The 19,974-nt window shown below is 40.3% G+C and overlaps 1 protein-coding gene across 1 annotated transcript in view; it reads left to right on the top strand.

Moving 5' to 3' along the window:
• The window catches only part of DAB1 (DAB adaptor protein 1), a 122,758-nt gene that overhangs the window by 15,336 nt on the left and 87,448 nt on the right, over positions 1-19,974 (top strand). Inside the window, exon 2 of the mRNA XM_035537813.1 lies at positions 5,562-5,759. Coding sequence (XP_035393706.1) covers positions 5,693-5,759 — 67 coding nt within the window. The 5' untranslated portion in view covers positions 5,562-5,692. The remainder of the gene's footprint in view (positions 1-5,561; positions 5,760-19,974) is intronic.

The raw sequence follows: 19,974 nt of genomic DNA, 5'->3' as shown, positions 1-19,974 counted from the left end.
CTCTTAGCTGCTGCTTCACGGGGTTGGAGCTGATACCTGGTTGTTGGAAATGGGGCTGAGACCAACAGGAGGAAGCAGAGCAGGGCTGCGATCGCGCGGCACAGGGTGGGATGGGGGCACGCAGCGATTTCGGGGTCTGCAGTGCTGAGTGTTTTCACCATGGTCATAGAAATTCTTTTAAAAAGACAAATTTCATGTTCAAAGCACTGAAAGAAAGAGTACAAATATTTTTCTATTGTTCATCCAGCCATTGGCTCAAATCTAGCTGCTTTTTCTTTCTTAAAAGTATCTGAATATCTTTCCTCAGAGAAATTGTAACCTGCCACCATGTCGTTTTTCAGGAATGCCAAGTGGCATATGCTTTAAAAGTGTATTTCACAAATTCCTTTATAGCAAAGGCAGTGTCTTCTGCTTTGCATTCTTTTTCAAGAATGCTATCCTCTGTGCTATAAAATAGAAACTGTAATATTCAATAGAAATCTCAGTAATTTTCCATTAAAAATGGTGATGAAGTCAGTTCATGCCTGTGAAAAATGCCTTTTTAATCCAGTCAGCATTTTCTATGAGAAGGAAATTCCCAGCACTTCTGGTGAATAATTGGTGAGGTGGAGTGTCGCAGTCGTCACTACACGGAGTGATTTCCAGGAGGAATTTCAGTAATTATTCCTGCTGTCACTGGAATACTAATAAACATCTTACTTCAAAAATATTTTACAGGTCAGTTTTTTGGTGAGATGCTCTTCTGGTGGTAAATCAGCTGCAGTGGTGTTGTTTGCCCATCTGAGGAACGGGGTGGCATGCCTGAAAGATGCCCTGGAGATAGAGCAGTGAGGCAGATTGTGAACCACAACAAACGTAATAAAATGGGGTACTGCCCTGAGTTGTATGAAGGTATTTTCAAAAACAGGCTTCATGTTTCCAGGAGATAAGAGAAGTATTTATAACTACAACTAAACCAGTAGCAACTGTATACAAAGGACAATTAATTATTGTTATGGTTTTGATGCTAAGTAGCATTCTGATGGTCGAGGAATTAAGGGGTGGTTGTGAAGTATTGTTCTGGTATCTTTCCACGGGCATAGCATGGACAGCGTAATAAAACGCATTAATTTTCCATATGCTAAGACTGAATGTGTTGTTACAGACTTTGCTTTAATGAAGTATATACAGAGCCATCTCCCCTCGTTTGCTTTTCTTTTCCTCCTCATATTCTCCTCTGCGTCAGTCTCTTAAGCTCCCTCTTTGGCCTCGTCTTCCTTGTTTTTTGGCCCTTAGTTAGAGGCCTTGCTAACTGAAGGATTTCAGTGGGTTTTGACCTCAGTCTCTTGGGTTTCATTTTATTATTGTGGTGCCCTCCATGAATGGTTAAGGCTCTGACACCAAGGGGCTGCCTGCAGGACGTTCGCCAGCCTTGGTCATGAAGGAGCAGCAGGAAGAGCTGTAGGGGGTGGCATGGCCCCTCTCACTGGGGGGCATCAAGGGCACCCATGGCACAACGATGGGTTTTTTCCACCATCTTCGTGCAGCAGCCCCTGGGCTCATGTGCCGTCCCTGGGAAGCTCTCTGTGCTCGGTTTCTGTAGTCAGAGGCTAAGTTTATGAGTAACGTCTATCTCCCCGGGAGCCGTCCTTCATGCTTCAACTGCCCTCAGTTTTCCGGGATCATGGCACTTTCTAAATAATTCTGTTATTCACATTTTGCCCTTTCAGTGTTTCAGGTTTTGCTTAACACAAAATCTGTGCGGGGATGTTCCCTGATGGCTGATTGTGCGGGGTGCTTTGGAGAAAAGAATTCCAAGGCCTCAGGGGTATAAAAGCAAGAGCTGAGGATGGCAGTATGAGGGTTTTATTTTTATCGTGGTGTGGGAGGTGCCACCCTCCTGTGAAGAACCTTCAAATCCCACTTAGGGGCTGGGGAGAACTTAAACACCTCGGGAATGCCAGGGCTTAGTTACAAATCCTTCCTGTGGCTGCTTTTCCTTTACATAAGCAGATGGAAACTGGTTGCAGGGGAGGGAACTTCTTAAGTTTTGAAGCCCTGAAGAAAATTAATAAATATTTTGAAGCCAGAGGGGAAGCGTTATGATCGTGTTGTCTGACCCCCATACCTCGGGCTAGGGGAAGTTGCTTGATGATGCCTTCATGGGCTCACTCAAGCGTACTTGAAGAGCCAAATGATCTGACAAATTGTTGGAAATGTTGGTTTACAAATGAGTGGGGAGGCGGTTGGAGCCCGTGATGAATTTCATTGTGCATGGAAAGGTACAACTTGTGCTAATCCTGACTGCAAAGTAAATTTCCAAAACTGCTTCCTCACTAAGGCTTTGGGTCTTACGCTGGTGTAGGAGTAATACAGAATGCAGGCTTAAGGCTTCTCGTGGAATTAAAAGCCAGTTAATTCCAAAATGCACTGATTGTGTTCCTGCCGTACCCACTTAATAAGGGAATAGAAAATGTCAGTATTTTGTTAAAACGAAGAGCTCTGAATCCTCTTTAGGAAAAGCTGAGGCACGCACATAGCATTGTAGTGGCTGGAGCAGTAACGAGGCACACAGGAAGATCATTAGGAGCGGGTACATGTAAGACGGGAGATTTTTATTTTCTTTTTAAACACAGCTAACAAAATTGTCTTTGGAGCAGGGAGAGAAATGTGGCAGAGCTGATCAAAGATAATAGCATCTCATTGATAAAAACACATGCCGCAGTACTTGCCACAGTTGGAAGACCGTAGTATTTAACAACGGTGACCTAGATTGGAGGAGACAATAAAAGCTGTTGCGGTGAAGAGCAGATTGACTGCCGTTCTCATCTGGGTAATAAACAACTGAAATATGGACAGTGTATGGGAGTTTACTAACGTAGCTTACATAAAGACCTATGCTTTCGGAGGAACTGTCGCTGTCGCAAATTCAGTTTGAACTGTAGCTTGATCTGACAGATGTTTATGTGCTCCTATTACAAAGATCCCTATTACTTTATTCAAGAATCTATGAGCCTGCGAGAGAATGGCCTGATTAGGTTTTAAAGTAAATCAATATGTGAACCTGTCCGAAAATAGACATGCATTTATTTTTAAAAATATTACTCAGTGGGATCGCCTCGAGGGAATATAGCCTTGCTATCTCATTTAAAGCTCTTCAGAAGTCATACGTTGTTATTTTAAAATATTCAGTGCCATTCAGATGCTACTATTTCAGCCATCCTGTTGGAAGAAGCTGATAACGGGAGATGAAATTCTTGATGCTTTGTAGCCAAACACAGTTTTTTAAGACACTAAAACTTGCTTAACTCTTGACCCTGTGGGTATTTTATATTTCTTTTATTTTTTTGTTGTTGTTTTATATATGTTGTTGTTTTATATATGTTTATATATGTTGTTTTATAAATGGACCTATTATAAATTTTTTTAAGTAGTTCCTGTTCGTGCTTCTTGCAAAGTTATTCAGTTACCCTTTGGGTAAAAATAAATCCAAGTTCTAGAAAAATAAACCGTCAATCCAGCTGTGACTTGAGAGATGCTCTAAGTAAGTGCCATTGAGCTGTAAAGACTGTTGCATCCCCACTGTGCTGTAAAACCAAATATTAAATTGGGTTGCATGCAGGGGGAGGGGACGGGGATGTGGCCTTGTGGGGGACATCTGTTCTCTGCTGTGCTTTCTCTCCCTGTTTGCTGGGGGGATTTCAAGCGTAAGTTAAGAGCAGCTCTGACGACGGGGTGGTTCCCTCACAGCACGGCAAGGGCATTCATCTCTGCTGGGTCCCAGGGTGCTGAAAGGGGAGAAAGGGGGCACACTGCATCTCCCATGGCCATGGGTCTAGTCCAAGAGCACTTTACTGCCTGGGAGCTGTCGATTTTGGGGTCATTGCCTTCCTCTCTTTCTCTCGTTGATCAACCTCCACTTGCTTTTTCCTCTTCTATTGTTTTCTTAACTAATTAGAAAGATTAATTGAAGAGCTTTTAGTTTATTCAAGCATTCCAAGAAGGTGTATTTAGCAGGCACTACAGCTTTGGTTTGTAAGTTTATTTTTTTTCCCTTCCTTCCTTTTTGCTGTGCTGTACTTATTCAGGCTCCATGGAGGAGGGACAGGGAATTTTGTATTTCAGAATCAGTTCATCAGATTTTGAAAAGCTATCTTTGAATATTCTATAATATGCATACAGATTTGAAGAGCTTATTAAAGGAAACCCCTGACACACTTCAGCAATATTAAATCACTTCAGATAGTGCATGGCAGTGTAATGTTACTGAAGCATTTTAAAATGTGAAAAGAGCCTGGATTTGAAAGTACTAGTGGCTTTGCAGCCCTTGCTGCGGAAAGTGATTTAAACTGTCCAAATTATTTCATTTTGGAAGCATATTACTTTCTTAAATTACAGAGAAATGTCATTAGCAAATGTATTTAACTGTAGTTAATCTGTGGCCAGCTAATCAGCTGATATACTGGGTTAATTTCTTTATTAAATGCTTATTTAATAACTGGGCACCTGTTCAGACAGCCCAGATGGACTTCCCAGTAATTGCACTAATAACTGAGAACTTTCTCACAAAAGGAAAGGACAAGAAGGTGATGCATGCAGTGAGGGAGCAGCATGAGAAGGGGCTTCAGAGCAGCGGGGTCCTGCCGTGACCGGGCTGGCTGGAGCAGGCAGCTCACCCTTCGGAGCCGGAGGGGCCAGCAGTAAACCTTGGAGTAATAGTTTGTTCTTTTTGTTTCTTCAGTGCTTATTGTTTGCCTTTACAGTCCCTACATCCCCCAGCATTACAGCCTGCCTCCTTCCTGCTTCCCCAGCACACTTCTGCAGTTACTGCTGTGGCCTTGCAGTCGGCATGTTTGTGCACCTGGCCAACAAATAAATATAAGTTACGTAAAGCTGTAGCTTGTGCCCTAAACCTTACTATCTTGCCCCTCGTAAGCAGTCCCATCACATTTGAATCTCATGGAAACTGTAAAGTTTAATTAAGTATATTTTTGAGGATATATATTTGCAGGAAAAATTGCTGGATGGGTGTTAAGAATTACAGCTTTGTTACACAGAGGCAGATCCTTTTCTGCCTGAAACATGCACGTTATCATAAGCAAGAGAAGTGGCGAAGTACCATGTTTTCAGTATGGGTAATGAATACATTTTCATTTGTCTTTGTTCAAGTAGAAGAATGAAAACATTTGAAAGAGTATTTGAGGAGCAAAAAATCTGAATTTAAGGTCTGGCAATGTGTTTTTACCTTGTTGCATTTAAGAACTACATCCTTGTGGAGTGTTTTGCTGTTTGTGACATTGCCAACTACTTCCCAGCTTGTAATCCTTGGCCTCCAGCTGATGGTTCAGGAGTACAGGTCTTCTGTGCATCTCTAGTCCTTGGAGACATCTCAGATATACCAAAACATCTCAAACAGGAATAGATGTGTGTGTTTCGTCACCTACAGTTGCAGGCAACAGAATCAGGGGTTCTCTGTCTGGAAACAGAGAATTTCATAGGTTTCTTCCTCAGTAACACCCCTCCCCACCCCTCCATGTTTTAAGCTCAGAAAATGACTTACTTTTTGTTTGTTTCTTTCACAGCACACAAAAGGAGCGAATGAGATGAACTGTTTGGGTTATAGAATCTGAAAGGCTAAATTATTTTCTTGGAGACGTTCTAAATGAGCCTGACCGAGATACTGGATCTGTGTGAAGAGGACTAAGGATATAGGATGTCAACTGAGACAGAACTTCAAGTGGCTGTTAAAACCAGCACAAAGAAAGACTCCAAAAAGAAAGGTAGTGACTAATTTCTCTGTATTATTACACATTCTCTACTCTAATCAGCTCTTATATCAACCACCTTTTATGCTTCTATGATTCTTCTGTTGCCTACGCAGTCAGTGAAGGTAAAATTTGTTAAGTCTAGTAGAAGTCTTGCCTCGTCAGGGAACATGGGATTTGATTCTCTGACACAATATATTATTTAGATGTATTTTAAATGTAAGAAGGAACTTCTGTATTTCCCTTCAATAACTTTTACTTCTTTGCAGTTGTTTCAAAAATGAAAACACACTTTAAAAATTACTTTTAGCAAAATATAGATGTTTTCTCTGTTGATAAATATTTTCTTCTAAAGGCTTTGTTTCTACTTTGTTTTGGAACTTACCAGAGCTTAAATGCACTTTCTGTTGCTGAAGATAGAATCTTGCTGACATTTTGTGAAGCTACAGAGAGTTCTTTAAATGTCTGTAGGGAGATTAACTGTAACCTAGTAAAGGAAATAGAAACAAGGAGGAGGAAAACCCAGAGAAATGAGAAGCTCTGAATAAATGCATGGCTAGATGATTTCAGATTTATAATTACAAGTTTGCATCAGACTGTAGGGCAGTTATTTGTGCAGATAAGCACGAGAAACGTAATTCTGTGAGTTGGTACTTCCTGAATAAGAGTTCTGTTAGATTTTGGCACAGATGTTTTTTCTTACATTTCTGTGGATGGTTTTTATTGCTTGTGTTTTCAAATGCCATTGAACTTGGAAACCAAAACCTTGAACTCTTGTGTTAATTTATGTTGTTCATTGTAGCTGTCCGTGGTATTTTAAACCTACAGAGATAATGAAGTTAAGATTGAAGCTGAATTTAATATATATTACTCAAACTAAAAGGAAAAGGAGTAAAACAGCAAAAAGAACTCTTAAAAACCCTTTAGACCTCCATGTGAGCTTTTCAGTTCATCATTCTGTTTCTTTTTGCTCACGTATAATTTAGCCATTTCCTTCTGAGGATTTTGCATGTTTTTCTAGATGAGGATTTTGCTCGTTTTTGCTCATATTTATGTGTGTGTTGCAAATGGTACTGTGTGTGTGTTGCAAATTACACTTGTGCTAGGTACCTGATGATAACCTGTTCATCTTCTGGGCGCATACACTTTTTACTGTGGTCGTTCTACCAACCTGGTGATTAAGTTCTTGTGATTGCTGTAGCTTTTGTATCACAGACCTTTACATTAGGTTTTTGTAAAAGCCACAGCAATTAAACATTTTAAGCACATATTTGGGAAGGTGGTTTAGTGTCCTTATTACTGCTCTAGGCCTAAACTCACAAGGAAGAAATGGTTCATTTAAGATACAAAGAAGCTGTGCTTTGGAAGACCAAAATATGGGAACTTTGATGTAAATGGGAATGTGATCTGAGAGAGATGCTCATCAAGGCAAGTAAAGAAAGTAAAGCTGGTTATACGATCAGCATTTTTGGGCAGGCAGGCAAACTCAAAAATCTCAGTTCTTTGCGATACAGATAACATCTTTTTGATGTCTGTCTTCTGCGTTTATTTCTTCTGCTGGAGGGTGATACTTCCGAAAACAGCAAACAAATGTTTTAGAAACTTGCTGTTTGTTAATAAAATATTCAATATACATCTTACAAAAACACTGTCATAAATCATAATAACTGAATGTTGCTCTGCACAAAATCTGATTCTAGCCCCCAAACCGAAATTCTGAGAATTACCTTCACTGCTGAGAAAAAGTATAAAATATGTCCAGTGGCAGCGATCAGAGCTCCCTGCAGCACGTAGAAGTAGCTGAAGAACTGGAAAGGACAGCGTGCAGCAGCAGCACATCTCCAGAATTAATTGCGTTCTGTATTGTGTGTGCATGTCCAATCTCATCCAGCAATCCAAAAGCCTCGTGGTACAGTGATTGCTTTAGACAGACAAGATATACAATTCAGACAGCGTTTGTTATTCAAATCCCATGTAGTGAAAAGTCAAAGAAACTCGGTGTGCTCATTTACTCATCGCCGAATTGTATATATTTGTGTATAGTTCAACAAATGAGCCCTCCTCTGTATAGTAGGGATGATGGACATGTGGAAAAGCATGAAGCTTTTTTCCAAGTTCATTAACAGCAAGCACTGGCAAGTAGCAAGTACTAACATGAAGTTTCTAATGTTTCTAATCAATGAGTTTGATTATTCAATGGAACTGAGTATTCCCAAGAAATTAGTCCTTGCTTTATAAAGAGAAATTTCAGCTCTCATGTATTTCCAGTGAGTCAGGTTTCATACCTCTGCAAGAGCCATACAACCATATCCATACAGCAGCGGGGAGGGAAGGTACTAAGTTTGATAGTAGCTTCCTAACAGAATGACTGTCCCACAGATCTGTCCCATGCTGAAGATCTAGGGTGACCGAAAGGGAGTGAGGCTTACTGTAGAGTTAGAGCCTGGGACAGCGTTCCTCCTGGATCTCAGCAGAAGTCTACTGCGTAGCACCAGCTAAATCTTAAATCTCTGTACAGCTGTATGAGGATATGCTAAGGTAGTGTTTCTTACTTGAAGTGTTGAGATAATACAAAGCTTAATTCCTAGGATTTGTTAGGTATGTGAATATAAACCATGATAAAATATTAGGTAAATGCAAACTGCTATTGTTACTGTAAGTACACTGGAAAATGCAAAAAGGAAATGGTTATTCAAGTATGTGATCAGTACATTTGTGGTGTAGTGCCTATCAAGAGGTAAAGGCACTGTATCATTAATCAAACAATTTTATAGTCTGGACAGCTTAAAGGAAAAGTCTGGAAGGAGTTGTGTGATATTTAGTGGTGGCAGAAGCACCATCCTGCTGCTGGGATGGGCTAACTCCTTGCAGCAGGGTGGGAGTGCCTGAAATTCTTTCATGGTTGCTTATAATGGCTTTTAGGTGGTATCACATAAATTGCTGCAGCAGTGGAGAATGTGCCAGATCATATTTGTGCCATGTATGGCTACTTAAAAGGAGAAAAAAGTTACAGCATGTGCCCTTCACTGTTTCCTCTTTCCAGAAAACGAAAATGGTGCTTGTTCGGCTGGCTTCTTCAGTAGCTGCAGGTTAGATACATGTAAACTTCCTCGTGCAAGCTCTTAATGAATTCAACTTTTGATGTAATAATTATTTGGTGTTCATTGAGAATTTGTGACTTGCAGCACTCAAATGTATTGCTTTATTTGTTGGTGGGAAACACAGACACATACCCTACCTATCTAAGAACAGAGGCTTTTGGTGACAGGGAAATGGTTTGATTGCTGCTGCAGGTGGAGCACATGACATTAACGCTCCTGCGCAGTTACAGATTTTATAGGATCTTACTTTTAGAACAATTCTCTTTCTGTAGTCATATGCAAAGCAATTCTCTTACAAGAGATTATTTAAAACATTTCTCGTTAGGCACAATGTTTTTACAGCCACAGGCTTTACTGTCCTTCATGTAACTTTGGTCTCTCTCTGTTATCACCAGAGCTGGTTGGTAAGACAATGTTGTTTGATTGTTATGAGAGTTACTGGAAGGATTATCACTGAAGTTGGAACAAAAACGTATATATGAAATCCTCTCACCTGTTTAAGTAAAATCAGGCTGCAAAACTCTAATGTGTACTGTAGGTAAGTTCAATACTAACATGATAACATCAAATCGTAATTTCTAATATTAATGTTATCACCATGGATAATCTTAAAAATAGGCTGTTAAAAGCCAAGTACTAATTTGGCCTTTTATTCAGCCAGTATTGATCTGATGGATAAATACTGCAGAGTTGGATGGGATGTTCTAGAAAAGGGACCTGGTCATGCTCCCAGCACACAGTAGGAATTTGAACTGACTTGAAGAGGTGAGCCAAGATGCTGCTTTCCTTCTGAATTGTTGCTTTGTACTCCTGGTACTGTCAAGGTGCTCAACAACTGAGGAGCCATGTTTCACTGTGACCTCCACAGCCCTCCTTTCTACACTTCACGCCACCTTATGAGCTTACAGCGCCATAGCTGTTACTAGAGGAGACTGTATTTCTGCAGCCCTGACCTCCAGCACTAATCTTTGTGCCACTCATCTGATATCTCCCAGTAACTCCGTGTCGTTACTCCTGTTTGTGAGAACTTGCTCAGACTCTAAAAGTTGCCCTGAAGAGTTATCCAACTGTTTTGTAGAATGGAATCACACAAAATTCTCAGGAGCTCTATTCTAGGATTTCCTTGGTGATTTTTTTTGTGTGATTTTGCCAAAAATCGTGGGTTCTTTAATTAATTCTCTACAGTGTTCTTACAAATACACTTTACAGTAATTACAAATAACACTGTTAAAGGCTGGTTGTTTTCCACTTGTTTATGTCGTCTGGTTCATTGAGAGGTGAATAAACTTTACATGTTTGTAGCATTTAAGATAGGAAATCGGAAGTTTTTATTAGCCAGAGCTGTTAGAAACAAACCGTTATTGCCTTCTAGTACATGGGGGGGGGGGGGGAAGTCATTTTATGAGCATGTATGGATTAATGAATCAAATTGAAAACAGATTTCCTTAAGCCTATTGGAATTAAAATTGATTTAGAAACCTCCTTGGGGGAAATGTGTTGCATTGGTGGTGGATCCACACTGATCCACCTTGGAAAACCCCCTCTTTTAAAATCTAACAAGAAAACTGAAGTGAAAGGTTTGTAAAGAAGCGAGCCAGGCTATCAAATTTGAATGCAGATCTGCTTCAGCTTGTGGGAAGCCAGGAAGCTTTTCTAGGGATTTGATTTCTTCCTCTTGCACTTAAATTCTGTAATTATTCTATTTGAGGCTTAGGGTTTATTTATTTATTTGCGAAATCAACTCTTGTCAATCCCCTACACGGAGTCTGTTTTAAGACTTGATTCAATTTCCAAACTGGCAGGGACTTCTGAAAACAGAAGCAAGACATGGAAAATAACTCGGGTATCTTGACAATCATCCTAACAATCTTTGATGCTAAGGATCCCCGTGGGCAAAATTCCTTTATTTAATAGGCTTCCACTGCAGTGCATGGGAAGCACATGGTGTCTGGCAACAGATTTCGCAGGAGGCGTGCCGCTGAGCAGGGGATTACCTTAACCAGCCTGTAAAACGTGAAAGCTAGAGGGGCTGTGATGCACTGTGGCTCTGCCAGAGCTAGGTGTCTTCTTCCAGCCAGGACTCAGGCACCTTTGTTTTGACTGGGTGAAAAGGCAAGTTCCACAGCGGTGCTTCAGGAGGGAAAGAGCGAGTGGACTTTGCTCAGGGCACTTCCGAAACCAGGTGGGGAATCACCCTGCTTGCCCCAGGAGGAACAGAGGATGCTGCCTGCCAGTGCTTTCTTGGTGCTGGCAGATGTGGATTTGGTCCTCTCGGGATCAGGATTGCAAAGAGCATAAGCGTCCTACTTTGTGTGTGCCCGCTAATTAAAAAGAGTGCCGTGGCTCCAGGACCACTCACGTGTGTCTGACTGGGCCGCTGGCAGATCACATCTATTTCCTGGGTCTTTTAAAAACTAATGAGGGTCTGGAGTCTATCTAACTATCTAAAGGAAGCCCTTTATATTCCCAGAAGCTAAACTGTAGTCACACTAAGATCAAACAGGAGGTTTCTAGTTCGTTTAGGAGTCCCTGGGGATAAGCAGCCCTTAAACAAGGTTGTTTTGTCATTATCAGTTTTGATCATAGGTGTCTAATCCAGCCCAAGTCCTGCTTCGGGTTTCTTAGACCTCATTCGAATCTTATCTTTAGCCTAATCACTGCTGAATTTGAGAGCAGGGTGAAGGTTTCTGGTTGACATGAAAGTTAGGATTTTGCTGATACACAGAAATCTAGATGAAGTTTCTGCAGCTTCATCTCCAGGTTAAAACTTCAGTTTAAATGAGTAAGTGTTATGACCAATGACAGTTGGTTTTTCCCCCCATGTTACAATCAGCTAACGACTATTAAAGCATCATTGCTGTAATGAGGTATTCCAAGTTGTCAGATTTGTCTTAGGTTCATTTGTGTTTCTGATCACCTATCTAAAATTCGTGGAATACAGCAGAATTCACATTTGATGTAAAGAATAATGTAAGAGGAGCACAGTCAGGAGCATGTTTCATTGACGGGGAGTGGATTTGCTTTGTTTCCTTGCAGTAGCTATATGAGTTCTTCAATAATTTATAGATCAAGTAACAGCAACATTAATTGATATACTAATTGAGTCCACATGCCTGCCTTTAACAAATCTCTTTTGTGAAGTGGTTACTGACAATATTAATTGCACATCTTTTGAGTCTTGTTACAAGTTATGAATTCATTCTCAAGTTGAAAGAGGGTGGGAAAATCATTAATTTTGACATTGTGTAGTTGTAATTAACAAGAGTTATCCAATAGCCTATCATAAATTAGAGAGCTCATGAATTATATTTTAAATACGGCATTCAACCAAAGGGGGTCCATGGTTGTGTTAATTGAAACGTTCTTAGAGGGAGATGGATGTTGTCTCTTGCTGCAGTTAAAATGTTTACTGTTATTTTTAATTGAGAGACAGGTCTGCCTAAATGGAGGTTGGAGATCTGTTACTCTGCTGTTCCTCAGTGGAGGAATCAATAATCTGTTGAGTGCAAGAATAACATTTCCTGAGAGCTCCCGTTCCGTTATCATTTCTCAATATTTTAACAGTCGTCAAAGCATTTCAGTTGAAACCAGTAATTAGGAGCTTAGTGCAGCGCGTGTTCCAGGGAGGATCTGACTCATGAAACAGTCATTAAACATAGGTAGGTGTTACTGTGCTCCAAGGCTGTCTGTATGGTAGGAAATCTGCTGCTGCCAGTGAGCATCACCCACAAATCCAGTTCAGCCAGCGCTGTACATCACTTCTGGCTTCGTCCACTGCACCATTAGGGTACGTCCGACGTGTGGTTGAAATACTGCAGGTGCTGGGGCTAGTCAGGGGGTAGCACCTCTGCATTTGCAATCACTGGAAAGACTCCAAGAGAAGTTTGTGTTAGGACCTCTGTGAATGAGAAGTGTTACTGGTAGGGTTCAGGGAGGAAAATTATATCATGATGAATGCAACGGAGGAGGAATGACTTGATTCACCCAGATTAGTAGCTAAAATGTCTCTAGAGGTTTGGATTAGTAAAAGTTTTCTAATATTGCTCACACAGAAGTACTCTACAGGGACACCTGTGCAGCTGATGATAATGCTTTTATATAATTATTCGTGCAAAAATATTTGCCTAATAAATACCAATGAATGACATTTCTGTCAGTGTGTTGCGTTACATGTATTTGAACATTTCTACTTTTCTTGAAGACTGTGCCTTTTCCATCGTTGGTATGGGAAGTTCTGCAAGCAGTAATAAAATAAGTCAAAGTGCCCCTCTGTAAAATACAGGTTGGAGAATCAGGTATCTGCTGCATTGCTAACTGGCTCCATTTCGCAGAAGGGAAATCAAAGACAAGTAAATCTGGGAAATTTGCTTGACCCCCAGCAATCGTGGAAGCATTATATGGCTTCCAGGTTTTCTCTAAAATAAATAAACATTAGTATTATGTCACAGAAATCATAGCTGAAAAATCATTGCCCTTGATCTTTCATGTCACAGGATTTTTGAACACTGGTCACTCACTCTTGCCTGCAGAATCGCCAACTTTTTGACATGGACTGTGGCTGCATTTGTAGGCCCTTCATTTATTCTTTATGGTGTATTTCTGCTGTCAGAGCGCAAAGGGAATCACACAGTGGATTTGGCCAACAGGCCCAGGCTCCCAGTGATAAGTATGTCAGGCCCAGGAATTCGCTGTGCTCCTCAGGAGTAAAGGAAAGATGTGCCTATGATTCTGGTAGACGATACACTTTAGCTATATAACCAATAGTCACATTATTGGCCATCCAGAGTAAACTTAATATGATATGTAAAATGTTTGTGTTGTCCAAAGACAGGTGGATAAATGTGCTTAACTGTACCATTCTTCTTCAAAATCGATTTTTATTACAGATACGTGTTTTCAGAAATAATTACAGATAATTTGTATTGTTTCTAACTAATCATTGTTACATATAATAGCTAGTGTTAGTGTAAAAACAGGAAAAAAGGCATTTCTCTGCTTTTACAGTTGTTTGGTTTTGCAGATGAGATCACGTTATTTAGCTGAACTACGTGTTTGTGTGAGCCTTTGGTATGAAAACAAAGCTGAATAAAAATCAAAATATTTTTTTCTTTTTTTAACCTAGGCCAATTTATAGTGAAATCATTGGTAGGTATATGCACTTAACCGGTATTTTAAATTAGTGGTAGTAGTACAATTGTTTCAATGTGTATTTTAGTGCACCTCTCAGATGCTCAGATTTTAATGTATATCTCCTGATTTTGAGCAGACATAGTGTGAAAAAGAGTCAAGGTCCCCTGCAACGTAGGCAGTGTAAAAATCCTTTTAGAAATAAGCAACCAATACTGAAGATGAGTGAGTGCTTTTGGTTTTGCAGCAAAGGAGAAATTGGAATACTTCTTGGTAGCTTTCCTCCTTTCCCAGGAACATCCCCTAAATGACCTGGGTAGAATCCTGGAGTCCTGCTTGACACTGGTTTTGCATACGAAGAAAGATGTCTGCTTTACTTAGTAACTGTACAGGGACTGTATTTTAAAAAAAACTACAGCATGGTAGTCTTAACGGTCTTTTCTACCAGAAGGAAGAGCTTTTTCTGGAGTCAACTTGTTTTTAATACCTGCTCCCATTTTAACTCATAGCAAGTGCTGAGCAGCTAATCTGTGATCTATAATTGCCTCTGATTCTTTTAGTTTAGTTAGAGAAGAAGCTGTATAATGAAAAGGATGATTCAAGGAGTGAAATGAAATTAAGCGCAAGTCTTTTGAGGTTAGATGTTAATTTCATTTTTAAATATAAAATTGCCATCAAAGTAATAAGAGCGTAATGCTCAAACATCACAATAATGTGGACCAGCATGCTGCTAATTAGGTAGAAGGCAAAAACATCAGTAGCACTTTACTGAATTAATCCTTTTTCTTACACTTCATGTAGCTGGTATGAATTGTACATTGAGCTCAAATGTACAAATTCACGTCAAGTGAATTAAATACATAGGGGAAACTGGATGTACGCTATATTTGGGCACACCTTACGTGTAATGTTGGCATGGCTATGTGTATGTGTTTAATATTTACTACATTTGCTAGCGTAAGGATGTTTATGGATTGCGGTCTTCTCCCTAATGCACAGACTCTGAAATGTCTCTTTAAATATACTGTGCTATCAGCACTTCTCCGCGGGACGGGATGTGGAAGAACACAGCCTCTGCTGTAGTGAGCGTGTCAAAGAGATGGCAATTCTACAGAGACGCCAGGAGATCAAAATGAAAGCTACCTACAGAGTTCTTTATCTGTCTCACCTATTTTCCTTCTCTCTGCTAGACTGTAACTAAAGCAATATGTTATACCTATGCCTCTATATTTAATTGCATTAAAGAAATGCTGGGGCTGTAAGGTTAAGCACTGAAATTCTAAGGAAGCGCAGACTCAAAGTTGCCTGGGTAAGCCTAATTTAACATCCCTTCAGGATAGACAATTTTTAATGAGCTGATCTCATATTGCTGTTTCCTGGAGACCTTTGCCCTGTTCAGTGAATGGAAGGCCGGTGGTCAGGAAATGTGCTCCATTTGCTGCCTTCTGCGCTCCACAGTCAAGGTGCAGCTGCATGCCTTGTTTTCAGGATACTCCAACCCGAAACTGAACACATGGATCTGGATGAGAGCACCAGAAGATCTAAATTCTTTATATGTTAGCAACATTCTTTCCTTACATACTGCTTTATTAAAAAAAAAAAAAAAAAGTGATTACTTTTGGATTTTTTTTCAACAAAATGAGCAGATCTGTTAACAGAGGAGCTTTTCATAGACAGGTAGTATTTTCAGCTAAGACTTCGTTAAGGAATTTGCCCAGATCCAAGTAATGTTTCAGAAGAGAAGCTTTGTCTCAGAGTAGCTGGGATTGCTTCACATTCACAGGGGTGGAAGAAGAGCTTGATCCTCAGGCAGGATTTCTGGGGGAAGTCTCATTGTGCAGGTGATCTCCCTTGGCCACTTTGACATGTACAGGTCTCTCACTGTTTTCTTCATCTTTTCTTCCTTAATTTGCTTTTGCAACTCCTTTTTCCTTTTCTAGAATATCAGAACAGGCAAAAATCTGAATATTTTGAATGTGGATGTTTATTTATTTATTAGCCTGCCTTAGCTGGAAGAAGGGAACAATACATGTAAAATGAATAGGCCGAACACCTGGAAATGAGTGCAGGGCTTCAGAGGGGTGCAGTCAGAGCAGCATTCAGGTTCATATATATATATGTTATTTTAATGTAGGGACACATTAACAGGAAGGAGAGCAACAAGGATTTTGGGGGGTGGGTGAGGTGAGGATCTTCTGAAAGCAGTGGACCTTCATTGTGTTTAAAAACATTTTTGATGTTGGATTTATTTCATTATTCATTCATTTTAAATTATCTCATTACCATTTTCAGGGACATGGTCATTTCAGCAAACAAAGATAAAGCAAATATATATATCCCATATATTTGAAAAGCTAGTAAACTCTCTAAAATAAATCCTTAATTCAGTAATTCCTCATATTCTATTCAATGCATAAATACCAACATAGTGAAAAGATTATGAAGATCATAAAGGGAGGTGTGTGGATGGTGTTTTTTTTTTTTTTTGTGGTGGAACTAATCACATGCAGGGCTGAATGTTCTTAGAGCAATTGGTTACAGGAAATTTTATTAAGTGAAATTATGGTGTGCTTATATGAAATATTTTATGCACTAGTATTGAACACCCCAGTTCTTGAGACAAAAGGTAATGTTTTTTAAAAGATTTCGAGGGAAGATTTTCGTCCTTTTTGTAATGAAGCAATCGATGCAAATTTAAAGATGCACTAAGACTTTCATAAACATATTATCCTACAAAAAAGTATTTGGGATTTTCTGTTGCCTGATGATCATTTGTTAAGATAGGTGAATATAAGGATGTCACTGCTAGCAAGTAACCTGACTTGGTGAGTCTTTGTCACTGGTGGCCAATTTTGTAGTGTGACTTTTGCAAAGGAGGAACTTTGAAAATTTGTCATTTTGCAAAATCAGCTTCAGGAGTTACTGTTCACCTCTTACCTACTCAAAGTTCAGCTTCTAGGAAAGTCAAATCCACATCTAATCTATTTTTCAGTGCTTTTAATGAGACTGCAGGGCCTGTTGGTAACATAAGGCAAAAAGATAGCTTTTTATCTCCATCAATTTGCAATTTAAGGTCTAACAGAGCATGGAATAAACTTGTGAATAAGTTTTTGTGTGGCCAGAGTTCAAAAGACAGAAGGAACACACGGGATGAGGGTGGTGTGGAGTTCCTTCCTCCTGAGAAGCTCTCTCATGTAGAGCTGATGGCAAACACAAAAGAGTAAGACAGAGCTACGCCTTCATGCAGAATTATCAGAGGATGTTTTATTAAAAATATTAAATTTGCATGCCGTATTAGACATTTTCTCCTGCTGAGTTGTAGGGGAATGCACGAGTGAATTCTTTAGAGAGAGGGGTGGGGAGAGATACCCAAGGTGCATTTCTTGGTGTGTTTTTTTCACAGATGTGAAGATAGCTTTAGAAATTGCACTTTAAACATCCGTGAATTTACTGACCATCAGATGAAATCTTTGTCCACTGAGGTCAGCAATGCAAATTCTGCCCTTTCTCCATACTCCCTTCCGTACAGTGGTCTCCAGCAGAGAGGTGTAAATCATTACACCATCATCTCTTGCTAATGCTCTGTAACCTCGGCAGGCCAGATCCTCTCATTTCCGTTACCACACTAATTATATCCAAACACACGTTGGTTTTTTCAAAGCAGATGATGTTTGGAGGAGACTGAATTCTCTAAGGTTAGTAATGAAATTTCCATTTGAAGTAACCCAGTTCAAAGGGAAAAATTTCCCCTTTAGGTTTAGACCAGAGGTTCTGAAAGCCTGAGATGTGAAAATAGAGCGGCACCAGCTAGAAACGCCTTTCAAATTATGTCTCTTTAGACTTGCTGAAATGTGTGGCTAAGCTGCTTTCTTGCTTCTTTAAAATACTCAAGGTTATTGGCCTGCATTAAACTTTAAACCCTTTAAATACCATCTTAGTAACCAAGTTGCTCAGAACTGACAAGCTGAAAGATTTAGGAATGTGGTCTGTGGGGGGAAAAAAAGCAGATTTGAAAGATGAAACTGGGCATTTTTTCCTTTTAAAAAAAAAGTAATAGTAAATACAAACAAAAGTAAATAATTTTAAATACCAATAGCAGCTGTGTATAAGGCCTGTATATGGCCTGTGTATAATGGCCTGTATAAGAAGCAGTGTGGCCAGCAGGTCTAGGGAGGTGATTGTCCCCCTGTACTCGGCTCTGGTGAGGCCGCACCTCGAGTACTGTGTTCAGTTTTGGGCCCCTCGCTACAGGAAGGACATGGACGTGCTCGAGCGAGTCCAGAGAAGGGCGACCAAGCTGGTGAGGGGTCTGGAGAACAAGTCTTACGAGGAGCGGCTGAGGGAGCTGGGCTTGTTCAGCCTGGAAAAAAGGAGGCTCAGGGGCGACCTTATCGCTCTCTACAGTTACCTTAAAGGAAGCTGTAGTGAGGTGGGGGTTGGTCTGTTCTCCCACGTGCCTGGTGACAGGACGAGGGGGAATGGGCGAAAGTTGCGACAGGGGAGTTTTAGGTTGGATGTTAGGAAGTACTTCTTTACCGAAAGGGTTATTAAGCATTGGAACGGGCTGCCCAGGGAGGTGGTGGAGTCGCCATCCCTGGAGGTCTTTAAAAGACGTTTAGATGTACAGCTTAGTGATATGGTTTAGTGGAGTACTTAGTGTTAGGTCGGAGGTTGGACTCGATGATCTTGAGGTCTCTTCCAACCTAGAAATCTGTGTCTGTGTCTGTGTCTGTGTCTGTAGTATAACCAATTCCCTATTGCCAGTAGTGCTTATGTAAGCCAGGCATCCCTGGAGTACCAGTATTTAGTCAGCCAGATGTCAAAATAATGTCAAAAAAACACATTAATATAGTTGTGCTGATTTGACCAAGGCAACAAATTCAGAGATTCTGAGAACATTTAGCTTTTGAAGTTCTTTTGCCAGCATTTACAGTGGGATTTTCATTTGGTCTGTTGTGTATGGGGGCCTTTGAGGTATGAGCCTCAGTGTGTTTCTGAACATCTCTAAGTCAATGAAAACCTGATGTAAACTTACTAGTCTACTCCCCTCAAGCCTAACAGTAATATTAAAGTTAATTCTTAGTCATAATTGTTGGGAGAAACACTTATTTTTTTTCTTTAAAAATTCAATTTTGAATCTGGAATTGCACCCTTGGAGGTGAGAGGTTGGAGTCCCATGAGGCTGGGTTGGGTCTTTTCGATGATGGTGACATTCCTCCAAGTGGTGTTTTCCCTCTCCAATTTTGGGATCAAGATCTCAGGATGATGTGAAAAGGGAAGGTTGTGCCACAAGCTTTGAGTAACTGAGTTTATCGAGCCATTGTGCCCTGCGGATTTTTATTTCATATATCAGCTGGGGGTGTGGCTACAGCTAATGACTCCTCTGTAACGTACTTAACCTTTGTACCAAAAGCATTTTTACTCGTGTTAGTTGATAAGTATGAAAGGAGGTTGGAGCAGCAAGCCGTGGTGAAACTCTGCAAATTCTGTAATCGTGGTATTAACCTACTTCAAAGACTTAGCATCGCACTCGCTTTGTGAGGGTAGTTAAGGGTGTTTTCATCACTCCCGATCCTCTGACAGATTATGAAACCAAATCGTGTTCATTTTACTTGTGTCTGGAAGCAGAATGCTACAGTGGAAATGGTCGTTCAATGTCATGTTCTGCTTCCAAGAGTAAGAGTTGTTACAGTTTTCTGTGTCTGCTTGAGAAAATTTTTATTTATTTATTTATTTATTTATTGCTGCTGTGCATTGATGCAGAGACTTCCCAGCATCCCATCCATCCTACCTGGGATGTTGTTTTAGAGAAGGTAACTTTACTTGGCATATCCCAAAGCAATTTGCCTGCCAGCTTTGGATTCCAGCTTCCAGGAGCCTGAGAGCTGTCCCAAGCTGAGCTGTTGTAGCTCCTGGGGTGCAAGAAGTGAGTATCAGTGGCAATGCTCATGTACACCACGTACAGACTGGCCAGCATGATTTGGGGAGTACTGCTCTATGGG

The sequence above is a fragment of the Cygnus atratus genome, chromosome 8, assembly GCF_013377495.2.
Source record: "Cygnus atratus isolate AKBS03 ecotype Queensland, Australia chromosome 8, CAtr_DNAZoo_HiC_assembly, whole genome shotgun sequence".
In the NCBI taxonomy this organism is placed as follows: domain Eukaryota; kingdom Metazoa; phylum Chordata; class Aves; order Anseriformes; family Anatidae; genus Cygnus; species Cygnus atratus.
Note: the sequence above shows the minus strand (reverse complement) of the source record. Positions and strands in the feature narration are given on the sequence as shown.